The sequence below is a fragment of the Salvelinus sp. IW2-2015 genome, unplaced genomic scaffold (assembly GCF_002910315.2).
Source record: "Salvelinus sp. IW2-2015 unplaced genomic scaffold, ASM291031v2 Un_scaffold3433, whole genome shotgun sequence".
Classification (NCBI taxonomy): domain Eukaryota; kingdom Metazoa; phylum Chordata; class Actinopteri; order Salmoniformes; family Salmonidae; genus Salvelinus; species Salvelinus sp. IW2-2015.
In genome coordinates this window covers 14,503-27,938 of record NW_019944713.1, presented here as the reverse complement: position 1 = coordinate 27,938, position 13,436 = coordinate 14,503, and the positions used below count along the sequence as shown (strand labels likewise).

The 13,436-nt window shown below is 42.6% G+C and overlaps 1 protein-coding gene across 1 annotated transcript in view; it reads left to right on the top strand.

The window, feature by feature from the left end:
• LOC112075844 (receptor-type tyrosine-protein phosphatase F) overlaps positions 1-13,230 on the top strand; it is a 37,986-nt gene extending 24,756 nt beyond the window's left edge. The window contains exons 7-8 of the mRNA XM_024142773.2: positions 7,443-7,754; positions 12,047-13,230. Of these exons, the coding sequence (XP_023998541.2) occupies positions 7,443-7,754; positions 12,047-12,315 (581 nt within the window). The 3' untranslated portion in view covers positions 12,316-13,230. The remainder of the gene's footprint in view (positions 1-7,442; positions 7,755-12,046) is intronic.
• Positions 13,231-13,436: the final 206 nt, after the last annotated feature.

Below are 13,436 nucleotides of genomic sequence, written 5' to 3'. Positions count from 1 at the left end.
AACAGTGTATTAAAATGCAGGCCTAAATTATGTGCTTTACTCATTGTGTACATTGTAAGTCTTGTCTCTTGAACTATGCATATGTTTGTCTCCAAATCAGAAATAATATGGTAATTACGAGCCTGTGAAAAAGAATGTCCTTCTTGGTGGAAAATCACTATATTCTGTTCTGTTGGCACAGTGAGTCGCTCCGGATGTCTACCTGGCAGAAACCCTCCTTCCCAGTCTCACCCTGAACATGCTGACATTACAGTTCTGCTCCACATTTCGGACAGGGACCCCAGCCTCCCGCAGTGTCCTCTCAAAGCTGAAGCTACAGCCCAGGTAGAAGCTGACCATGTCCTGGAGCTGACCGCTGTAGGACATCAGGCTGGACACTCTGGATACCAGCAGGCCGTCCTTAAACACACAGTACTGGGGACAGTCCACTCTGTGGAGAAGTAGACGTATAGAAATGCTTTTGATATTGTACTACTGTTTGTTTTTGTTCTATCATTGTAAAGCAACTTTGGTTCCTTGACAGACAGACGCAGCAAAAGAGCTAGGAATAGACTGGAGAGGCTGTTTGAATGCTATTTACTGTTGATCAAACAGAAATCTCATTGTCTAGTGAATAGGAAGTGGAAAATACTCTGGTACGGTTCCCTTTCCTGAGAACATGGACTAGAGCCTACATTCACACAGCGCAGCCTGTTTTTATTGAAAGTCTCTACACACACAGACAACAACACTAGCTTTACTGCAGTGTGAAAGGTTAGAAAACAATGGGGGAAGATGAATGGGTACATTTCTCAGTTAAAAAATGTGCCATAAACGCAGGCTCATGTCCTGGAAATAATTACATGAATACAAGACAGAGATTATCCTCAAGCGTTAAATCTACACGGCGACTCAGAGTAGACTTTGCCCGGCCTGAACTGCTATATTCTGAACAGACATCTTCTCTGCACATAAAATAACCTCACATGGTTAGTCAAGGGATTGTTTCAAGACATAAAAATGACCATCAAAGTCACAACTCTCTTGAGTTAGCATCACATGAATGCCTCCCTAGATTCAGGAATACCCCCATAATAACATTAAATATAACCAATTCAAGATGGTGCAGTCTCTGTAGGCTTATTGTGTGATGTGTTTGTTTGTATCATGTAGTGTCCATGTTATATTGTTGCATTTGTATTGTAATGGTTGTCAGATTTTGTGTTAGGGGTGTTTCAGTCAGTACCTGATGTCTGCGTCTGCAGCGAGAGGTGGACAGCCCCACTCCCCAGGCTGACTCCTGTACAGCAGGGGCAGGGGGCTGGGGTTGGCGTGGCAGAATGCCTCGAAGTCATCAGCTAGGCTCTTATGGAGGATCACCACATTAGCCTGTTGGTAGCCTGTCAATCAGACGTTGATGATGAAAAGGAATATTGAGTCAGATTGTACACTGAATTGTATTGCATTGTTTGATTCAGATGTGTGCCTCTCTATAAAGACTGGGGGAGAGAAAGTGAGGAAGTTAAATGTTTGAGCTTGTTCAGTGCATGAGGTTGCATTCAATAATTAACCATTACATCAAAGATTCTAACTGACAGTAGTCACACAAAATGTACTGCACTGTGGGTCTATAGAACAATATGTTACTTTCTTATCCTTTGTTGCCATCCTGAACGCCCTAAATGTAAACGTCACTCTGACGATACAGCTGGTTGATTTTCAAGCAGTATTGTGATATTTAAGCAATAAGGCACAAGGGTGTGTGGTATGGCCAATATATGGCCAATGCAAATTAATTACTTAAAAATCATACAATGTGATTTTCTGGATTTTTGTTTTAGATTCCGTCTCTCACAGTTGAAGTGTACCTATGATAAAAATTACAGACCTCTACATGCTTTGTAAGTAGTAAAACCTGCAAAATCGGCAGTGTATCAAATACTTGTTCTCCCCACTGTATGTTATCAACCTGAGTACTGTAGGTGCATGTGGTAGTTGTGTTTGTTATTTGGGATTCCTGTTTTAATTGTGATTCCCGAGCCACATGTTGTGACTATGCCTCTGGACTGTAGAGAGTTGGTCAATGTAATTTATTAGGTTTTCTGCTAGAGATGGAAAGCAAACATACTGTTTTCACTGAACTGGAAAAGTTTGGGGAGCACTTTACATTACAGCTCGTTAACATAGGGCGGAGTGACCACAGGGCGGCCCATAATTGTCCCCAGCGTCGTCCGGGTTTGACTGGGGTAGGCCGTCATTGTAAATAAGAATTTGTTCTTAACTGACTTGCCTAGTTAAATAAAGGTTAAATGATTATATATATATTTTTTTTAATTACAGTTATATCCATTCCCCATAAGCCTGTCATGTGGATGTATCCTTTAGTGCTCAAGGGACAAACAAAGCCCAGTTCACAATCAGACGTTTCTTTATTGACTCAAAAAATTTGCACCCAAGATTTGACATTCGTTGACCAGAGGTGTAGTTGAGATGATAGGAAGGGGTTGGTGGGAAACTACTTATTTGGATTTATTTTAACCTTTTATTTAACTAGGCAAGTCAGTTAAGAACAAATTCTTATTTACAATGAAGGCCTACACCGATAACTACTATTGGTAACTAATGGTAATTACAGGAGATGACCTAGTTATTACGTTATTACTCCTCCTTATTACTTCCTCCTTTAAAAGTTGCGTGGTTACACCCGCGGGACTTAGAGGTACCCTGCGTCACGGCGTCATTGCTCCAGACCACCACAAGGGGGAGTTAGAGCACTCATTATGCATTTGGGTCCCAATGTTTTTTTAAATTATCAATCATATCGAGTGGTTCCGATGACGAATTTGACGCGAGCCACCCGTCCCTGGTGGCTTTCTTCAGACTTCAACAAAGATGGCTGACAAAACATTACGGGGGAAACAGATGTAAGTAGTTATAACGTCATAACGAGTCAAGTTAAAAATGTACATTTGAGAGGAATATGTTAGTTAATGTAGAGACAAACGATTGTGCATATATTTTTGTCAAAAGTTAATTTACGAAAATAGCGAATTAGCAAGTTAACTGACTAGCTAACATTAGCCAGCTAGCTAGCTGGTGTTATGACATGAGTACAGTATGACATTGTAAGTCGTGTTGTTTAATGTTTTAGGGATTCCTGAGAAAACCAGCAAACCAGGCTGCCATCTTGGGAAACAGTGGATGTAAAGAATCTAGCTAGCTAAAACATTTACTGCAAATTAAATGTACAATTGTATAAGCTTGCAGCTGAATTAACATAGCTAACGTTAGCTCACTAGTTACTTGCTTATTGTGTAGTGGAGGATAAAAAATAACTGTATGCCTATGGATGTGTAGCTAGCTACAGTTTGTAGCCGATCTGTGTACGGACCCTAAAACGTTGGGTTCTGAACTAATATTCATACCAATCTATGAACCTCAGCTATCAAAGTTGTTGTATCAACTTCAAGTCTGAATGGCATTAATGAAGCCTATAGATAGAGTAGAATATAATAACTTTAATTGTGCCAAGGATGCAAGTCCTGTATACATGTACTGTAGTTATTACCACGCATGTGATCCCCACATTGTAGCCTGTACATTGAATATATTCACTGATCATGTACTCTTCCTTGGCAAATAAAGGTGCGGTTCAGGTATGAATCTCTGTGAGACATTCTTTTTCAGTCATATCCAATACCAGGTGTATCAAACTCCATTCTTTGAATGATGCTGTGTCTGCATGTATGTATTACAATTATACACTTCAACAGTGTTTACCACTCTGGACAATAGAACGAGTCAAAAGTCACCCAAGGCTGAAAAACGGCTTAAGCAGGAACACGAGCGCGAGCCCATAGCAAATGAATAGAATCGAACGTTCGCAGAGCCGGTTTTGACTGGAGTGATGCTCAGAATTTCATTTTGCCTAAATGGCATAAAAAAAATGGATCCCTTTTTATGTTACCACTACAATCTGTTTGTCGGACGAAACTGGGAAAAAACGACTTGTGTTGGACGTAAATATCCGCACCTCGATGGTATCAACTGTGATTATGTTTAATTATTGTATTGTTGTGTTATTATTGTATTGTTTTATTATGCGTAATGACAAAGTAGGGAAAAAATAAAAACCTCTGACAAATGAGCTCGCTGACCAGACTTACATACTTACAAAGAGGAGATTCTCCTGATTTAAATTGGTGCCCGACTAAAATATACATCGTGAGATATTTGGCGAAATAGACCGGCATGCCTCTCCATAGGAAAACAATGGGCGGAGCTCAGCGTTCCAAGGACAAAAAAAGTATTTTGGGGCTAGCATTTGATGACAACCGAGCTAGCTGCCCAGGCTTACATACTTAGAAAGAGGAGATTCTCATGATTAAAATGGCGCCTGACTTGAAAAAATCTAAATATACACATTGCGAGATATTTGGCGAAATAGACAGACATGCCTATATTTCCCCCATAGGAAACAATGGGAAGACCGCAGAGTTCCAATATATATATATTTTTTTACATTTTAACTATAAAACAACGTGAGCAGGTCTCATTGCCAACAATAGCGAAGCAGGCATTGTGACGTGGAACAGTAAGCTGGGAATAGAACGTTCGGAAGGCGAGTTGGTGCCACGGTGCTCAATAGAACTAATAGGAGCTGGCAGCGTGAAAAACGCACTAAAATAAGGCCTGTTTTTTCCCGCTATTACGCCAAAAAGACGGCAAGCAGCTGGGAAATATGGTCATATTATGAAACTGGGCTCCACGGCGGACACAATGAGCTAGTTATTATCAGAACAGTTAGTCACCAATGCTCTGGTTAACACGAAAACTACCTTACCAGCTCAGCTAGGGTGAGTAAAATGGTCAGAGTGGTCTCATTTGTGTCTGTAAGTAGCTAGCAAGCTAGCCAACGTTAGCTTGGGTGCTTGACTGCCGTTGTAAGGCCAGAACGCTCAAATCAACCCTACTCCTCGGCCCGACCGTCCAGTGTGCGCTCTGAGAGCGAAACGGTCTGAATTTACAGACTGACAATCTGACAACGCTCTCAATTTATGAGCATCACGTTGTACAGCGCCATATATTCTGTTCCATCCTAATGGAAACCCAGACGGTTTTTCATTTTTCATGGAGTAGAAACGCCATAATATTAATCAAATTAATTAAGCAAGTACCAGTCAAAAGTTTGGACACAGCTACTCATTCCAGGATTTTTCTTTATTTTTACTATTTTCTACAATGTTGAATAATAGTGAAGACAACTCAACTATGAAATAACACCAGTCTCCAGGGTTCCCTGCATTATGTAGTACAGAATTGGCCTGCTCTCCCTTATGCAAGGAATTAGGCACTTTCCCATGTTTACTACAGTATGTACTGTAGACTGCACAGTAGCCTAATAAACAAATAAACACATTTCGTTAATAAAATAATGATAAAAAAATACTCTTTCAAAATGCAGATGTTGATTTAGTTATGGATCCATGACGAATTACTAAGGGAATAAATATCACTGATTTAAAGAAATATTGGAACAAAGTTGTCTAATGAAGGCAAACAATGTAGAATCCTCCAATCCTGTAGCCTACTCCCGACCGTCACGTTGTACAGTCCTGTAGCCTACTCCCGACCGTCACGTTGTACAGCGCCATATTTTCCATTCCATCCTAACAGAAACCCTGAGGGTTTCGTTTGTCGTTTTTCCTCTGAAATAGAAACACCATAATATTAATCAAATTAATTATGCCAAATTTCTTAAAATCAATCCCATATACTATGTTATTACAAAAAAAGTGTTAACATTTTCTAGTTATGCCAATACGGAATACTATCAAATGCTTCTCAAAGATGCCCTCTGGTGGTCAAACTAGCAATTACTTGCAGTAACAGAAGAAATGGCTGAGAATTAAATGACGTGCCACAGAATGCTGCAGCAGCACGCAAGGTGTACCGCAGTATGACGCAACTTTTAAAGGAGGAACCGCTGTACCACGTTATTATCACGTTATTACCATGTTATTACCGAGCTGTAATGTAAAGTGCTACCGAGGTCGGTGAGTGTGTGAAACCTGGTATATCTCTTAGCTGACACTACTTAGACGACTGACAAACGTCATCCACTGTCATCAAGCTCAAGGTTACAGTGACGGTGTTAACACACCAGGGGGCACTGTGTTAACACACCAGGGAGCACTGTGTTAACACACCAGGGGGCACTGTGTTAACACACCAGGGGGCACGGTGTTAACACACCAGGGGGCACGGTGGCACGGTGTTAACACACCAGGGGGCACGGTGTTAACACATCAGGGGACACTGTGTTAACACACCAGGGGGCACAGTGTTAACACACCAGGGGGTTGCATTAGCTTTCAGAAATCTGTATTTTCAAAACGTAGACCATCGTCAGATGACAACAGAAGTGCAACGCTATTTGGCTAGCAGCCACACATTTTGTAAGTAAATGAGCTTATATTAGGCTAGCAGCCACACATTTTGTAAGTAAATGAGCTTATATTAGGCTAGCAGCCACACATTTTGTAAGTAAATGAGCTTATATTAGGCTAGCAGCCACACATTTTGTAAGTAAATGAGCTTATATTAGGCTAGCAGCCACATGATGCATGGCCATCATAATGTTTATCATAGGGAGGAAGTAGCTGGCTACATTTCTTAATGTTGTGCTTCAAGTTAATGTTGCATCGTAACTTCCTGTCGGAGAAACTACAACGGGACGGGACACGTCAGGCAGAGGTGATCAGGTCCGCTGATAGAATGTCTGTTTGTGAATGCGGGAGTTTTGATTGGTCAAAAAAGACGAGTGCGAAGATATTTTTATCGGAATGGAGAAGGGCAACTGAGCTACAGAACTAGTCCTTTTGACATGAACGATTCTGAATGAACCCGTGACTGAAGCCAAGCAGAAGTTGCTAGAAGCAGCATTTTAGACCTGCGTTTTTAAAACGCAACAAGATTATTTTCCCCCCTTGCGTTTTTTACCTTTTCCTTTCTGTGCGAGAAATGCAGAAGCCTGCGTTATTGCGACCTCTGCGCTCTCACACAGCCATGTCTCTCACATCACTCATAGAGACCAGAATACAGCTGGGGGCACAGTGATCAGTGCTTCTACACCTGCATTGCTTGCTGTTTGGGGTTTTAGGCTGGGTTTCTGTACAGCACTTTGAGATATCAGCTGATGTACGAAGGGCTATATAAAATAAACTTGATTTGATTTGATCAGTCCACCAATGTGCCACACACACACACACACACCTTATTTATATATATCTACGTATTAAAACAGACATAGTCATTTTATATCTGATTGAACCAATCTCTCAGTCCAGAGTCTGTAGCCCCTCCCTTTCCATCCTTGGTTATGTTGTTATTTTAGTTGGGTTATTATTTTAGCTTGATGCCTCCCTCCCCTGCTCGTTCCCTCCCCCCTCCCCCCTCTACAGCCCCCTCCGCCCCCCCTCAGGAGGTGCACCTGTCCAGTCTAAGCTCCACCTCCCTCAAGGTGAGTTGGGTGGCCCCGCCCGCTGCGTCCCGCCACGGCGCCATCGTGGCGTACACCGTCAGCTACCAGTCCACCGGCAGCGCCAGCGAGGACCCCGAGCGCCACGATGTGTCGGGGATCGGAGCGGACGCCTCTAGTTATGTGCTGGAGGGCCTGGAGAAGTGGACAGAGTACCAGGTGTGGGTTAGAGCTCACACTGATGTGGGCCCGGGCCCAGAGAGCGCTCCGGTCAGGATCAAAACTAAAGAAGACGGTAGGTTGGGTTCTGGGTCGTACCGTCGTCCTCCCTGGGTGAAGCTCTTCTACCTCGACTGACTCCTCCTTCCGTCCGTCTCTTTGGCTTTCCTGCCGTAATCTTCCCTTCTCTATTTGTCCCTTGTCTTTAACAGTTTCTGATCTCTACTGGTTTCTGCTGGTCTCTACTGGTTTCTGCTGGTCTCTGCTGGTCTCTACTGGTTTCTATTAGTCTTTACTGGTTTCTACTATTTTCTACTGGTTTCTCCGTCTCGATTTGTCTCTTCTGATTTATGCTATTTTTGACTGGTCACTATTGGTCTCTACTGGTCTCTACTGGTCTCTATTCGTCTCTACTGGTCTATATTGTTCTCTATTGGTCTTAACTGATTTTTACAGGTTTCTACTGGTTTCTGCTTGTCTCTACTGGTCTATACTGGTCTCTATTGGTCTCTACTGGTCTCTACTGGTCTATACTGGTCTCTATTGGTCTCTAATTGTCTCTACTGGTGTCTATTGGTCTTAACTGGTTTCTACTGGTCTCTTCTGGTATCTACTGGTCTGTACTTGTTTCTATGTGTCACTTCTGGTTTCTACTACAGGTACTGCTGCACATCTTTTCTTCCTGTACTCTCTATACTGGTGATCTCTCTTTACTCATATCTCTTCCTTCTGTTCCTCTCTCTGTGTTGACCTTCCTCAGTGACTTTCAGACTTGCTATCCAGGGTTAAGACTCGTCACCCTCAACACCAACTCCTTTTATTACATTTACATTTACATTTAAGTCATTTAGCAGACGCTCTTATCCAGAGCGACCCCATCCCTTCTATCTCTCTCTCTCTCTCTCTCTCTCTCTCTCTCTCTCTCTCTCCTCTCTCTTTCTCCTCTCTCCTCTCTCTCTCTCTCTCTCTTTCTCTCTCTCTCTCTCTTCGTCCTGTGGTTGTGTCCTCATGCATAGTTCCCGTCTGCCTCTCCCTCTGAGCCCCTGGAAACTGGAACACAACTCACTTAGTCACTTCTTCTTTTTCCACTTCCCTCTCTTTTCTCGCTTCTTTATTTTGTTGGAAGCGTGATGGAGTGTTCCTAGGAGGCAACTCTCTATAATTAATGTGTTTGAAGTTGCAGCTACACAGCTCATTGCATACTCACTGTAATTAGAGGTTTTACACACACACACACTAGGCTGGCGGTAACGAGGCATCCTATGGGCAGTAGTCAGATCTTTACGCATTCCTCTGTGGATTTAGCCGCATTTTAAAAAACCTCTTGAATGTTATGGCAACATTTTGATTTCCTCCTAAATAGACATACCCAAAAGCACTGGTTTCTCTTGAGATTAAACAATAACTAGTAACGCTGCATAGCTCTAGAAAGGTCTGGAACTCACCTTTTTGGGTAAAAAAATTCTACATTGCTGAGGTGTACTCACTTTTGAGGACACAAGCTCATGTACAGCGTACAAATATTAGGACAATATAATACAAATAATATTGGATTAGTTCCTGTTCAACAATAGTGGGGGAATACGCCACCTTTTGAAATGACTAAAATGCTTTTTAAATATAGGAAAAATCAAATGATTAACGCATTTAGATCTGGCCACATTAAAATGAATCATTTACCACCTGGATTCAGTCTTATGTAGCAACATTTGAAATGGTGTTTTTTACATTGGATAAGTGTCGAGACTCAGAGCCGGAAAATGGTACATCACACACTGCAGTTGAGGAACAATGGGAAAGTAATTCTGCTTTGAAAGATGATAAACTTGTAACCTCACTTTTGAGAAAATGGCCCTTGAATGTTTTTGGTACACCTACTGGAGAGCTCTCATTTGTCTCCACCCATTCAGCATCGTTCACACCCTCTTAAGCTTTAGCTCCACCCATCTCATTAAGGATTCACATGTGCGGCCATGTGCTAAACAGAGTGAGTAAGGTAGTGTAGTCAACAACCAAAGATTTCAAGACTAAAAGTGGTGAAAGTACTAGCAAGAAGTAGTAGTAAAAATACACCTTATCTAGTCCTTGTCCTAAATCCTAATCTGACTTTGGTGCAGGTCATGTTGTTCTTTACATTACCGTCTCTGGTAAACACACACTATATCAAATACAATCAAAGTTTATTTGTCACATGTACAGGATACAGAATATGTAAATGGTTCAGAGAAATAGTTATTTGCATATTTGCATAATATCAAAAATAGAATGTGTACGGATAAAATTACTGTATAAATATTTTATAATTATTAGATGATTCTTACCCAATTACACTCGTCTAAATTGATGGGTCATGTGAAATAAATTATATAACCCCCAGCCACATCTAGCTAAGMGGGGGGGGGGGGGGGGGTCTATATTGTCTAGACATGTCCACATGTTCATGAAATACAACCGATGGCCGTAATCACTCCCAGACACACCTGGCTAACTTGCTGGGTCATGTAAACATCTGGCGACGTGGAGTCATTTGTTTAGACATGTAGCTAGCTCGCTAAACAATGAACCATAATCCCAACTCATACAGTACAAACGGATTGTCATAGCTAGCCACCATGCATTAAATACTGTAGTATGAATCTGCAGGTAGCTAAAGCTAACCAACTAGGATCAATGTTAGCTAGCTAGCTAACATTAGGCTACAACTGGCAAGGCTTTCTGCGATACTAATAATATTACTACACAGATCGTAGCTACACGTTAACTAGCGAGCCAGCAAGCTAATTTTAGCTAGCTAGCTAACAGTACTCTTTAACTTGCAATGAAGAAGACTTTCTGACAAAATTAGAAATAATATAATATCTGAAAACTGTAGCTGGACTCTTACCCGTATAGATGGATGAACTCTTCATGGCAGACTGGAACCCCTTCAACTAAGGAAGACGACCTGTGTCAGTCCGTTTTGTTTATAGCTACAGCTTTTTTGGCCCATTGTGACAAGACACTCCGGGTTCACACTGACCGTGTGCAGAAAGTAGTCCATTACATTTTAGTCATTTAGCAGACGCTCTTATCCAGAGCGACTTACAGTAGAGTGCATACATTTTATTACATTTTACATACTGAAACAAGGATATCCCTACCGGCCAAACCCTCCCTAACCCGGACGACGCTATGCCAATTGTGCGTCGCCCCACGGACCTCCCGGTTGCGGCCGGCTGCGACAGAGCCTGGGCGTGAACCCAGAGACTCTGGTGGCGCAGCTAGCACTGCGATGCAGTGCCCTAGACCACTGCGCCACCCGGGAGATCATCACAACCTTTTCCCACTGACCTTTGTCGATAGCGCCTGATAAATGGGTTGGCAGGGTAGCAAATCAAATCAAATCAAGTTTATTTTATATAGCCCTTCGTACATCAGCTAATATCTCGAAGTGCTGTACAGACACCCAGCCTAAAACCCCAAACAGCAAACAATCCCAGGTGGGATCTTAGTGCCGTAGTGCCCTGAAGCTCAGTGTTTAACCCTTATTTACCCAGTGCCAATACCTCACTGTGGAGCTAGACATTATGGAAGAGGAAGACACGTTAACTCACCTTAGGATACTACGGTATTACTAGAGCAAGGACATGACTAGAACACATCACATACAACAAACAAATACCGACAAGGACATGACTAGAACACATCACATACAACAAACAATCACCGACAAGGACATGAGGGGAAACAGAGGGTTAAATACACAACATGTATTTAATTGCTTTAGTAGTTCTCCATGGCTAACGTTATATCTTAAAAAAAAAAAAAAGCTTGGCAAGCCAATCAGAACTCATCTCTTGGGCATGTTCAACGCATCCATTAGCTCAGCCAATCATTGCTTCTCCTGTGAAGTAGTGAAACAAATGACATGATGAATTTTGCATCATGATAATGTGGTCGGTGACACTTTGCTTCTTCGCACTTTGCTTCTTCAAAGTCCAATATCTTTAAAACTTGACTGTTGACATACAAAACATTTTGGGATTAATTTTAAAAAATGACCAAAAGTGTGGATTTTCCCTTTAAGATAATTATTGAGTGTGTGAAGTCAATGCACCAACGCCCCTCCTATCATGACGTTCCCCCAGTGACCAGTTTGGGACCAGAGACCTCAGGCACTTCCTGAACAAACAGACACTCGTATACATTAGTAAAGTTGGGATCTTAGATTGGTAGCTAACTTATCTAGTTGTCGGTTCACCTCCAGCGCTTTCTCCTTCTCCAGTGCTCAAAATCACCAGACCCCTTGGCGTTTTCTTTACCTGTTCTCTGATGTATAACACTTGCTTTTTTCCCTCCTCTCTCTCTCCCCCCCCCCCCTCACACAAGTGCCAGGTGCCCCTCCCAGGAAGCTGGAGGTAGAAGCTGTGAACTCTACAGCCATCAGGGTAACGTGGAAGGCCCCTCTGCCAGGGAAGCAGCACGGCCAAATCAGGGGCTACCAGGTCATCTTCTCCAGGCTGGAGAACGGGGAGCCCCGCGGTCAGCCCAACATCATGGACGTAGCCCTGCCTGAGGCTCAGGTACTGTCCTCCAACGCTCTCTTGTGTTTTTCCTCTTTGTCTCAATCTCTCGTTTTCAGTCCATCGTTCTCTTGATCCCTCTCTTTTTTTCTCTTCATTTCCTCTCTCGCTCTCTCATTCCCCTCCTCTCTGTACCTCCTTTCCTCTCTTGTTCTCTCTCTCTCTCTCTCTCTCTCTCATTCCCCTCCTCTCTGTACCTCCTTTCCTCGCTCATTCTCTCTCTCTCTCTCTCTACTTCTCTACCATTCTCAAACATCTACCCTTTCCTTACCACTAGAGCAGGGAACAGATGTGGAAATGTGTCTGTGTTCACTACTACATTTATTTATCACAATCCTTCTCTTCTTCTTTAAATGTTTCTCCCCCTCCCTTCCTCTTCCTCTTCCTCTTAACCTGTGTCACTTGACTCCCAATTGCACTCGGAGCCTTATCCCCTCAGGGATTATTGTACTGCAACCAGGTTTTATGCTAATGCTAACAGCTGTTAAATATTTCATGTATGTTTTACATCAGAAGGGCTTAGTGGGATCGATCCTGTTCCTTTGTGGCTGAGGGTTAATACATGTTACTACACTGCCTTGTTACCCCTGTTCATAAATTATATATATTCTCTCTCTCTCTCTCTCTCGCTCGCTCTCGCTCTCTCTCTCTCTGCCACCAAAACCGATTTACCCATGTTGCATTAATGCAGGGAGATGAACACGAACAGCCCTAAGTTAAGAAATAGAGAGAGATTGTAACCCTAAGGATTTGCAGATTCATGAATATCTTTAAACACGAGGGGACCTTTGGTTTGTGCTCAGGGAATTAAGTTGCGTGAACACGCGTTTGTTTTGTTCCTTGTCTCGACACCCTTGTTGCCCCCCGACCGTATAGCATCTCATTTATACATTGTTCTCTCTCTCCCTCTCTCTGTCTCTCTCTCTCTCTCTCTCTCTCTCTCTCTCTCTCTCTCTCTCTCTCTCTCTCTCTCTCTCTCTCTCTCTCTGTTATCTCTCTCTCTCTCTCTCTGTCTCTCTTCTTCTCTCTCTCTGGCTCGTCTCTCTTCTCTCTGTCTCTCCTCTCTCTGTCTCTCTCTCTCTCTTCCTCTCTCTCTCTCTCTCTGTCTCTCTCTCTCTCTGTCTCTCTCTCTCTCTCCTCTTCTATCTCTCTCTCTGTCTCTTCCTGTCTCTCTCTGTCTTTCTTTCTCTCTTCCT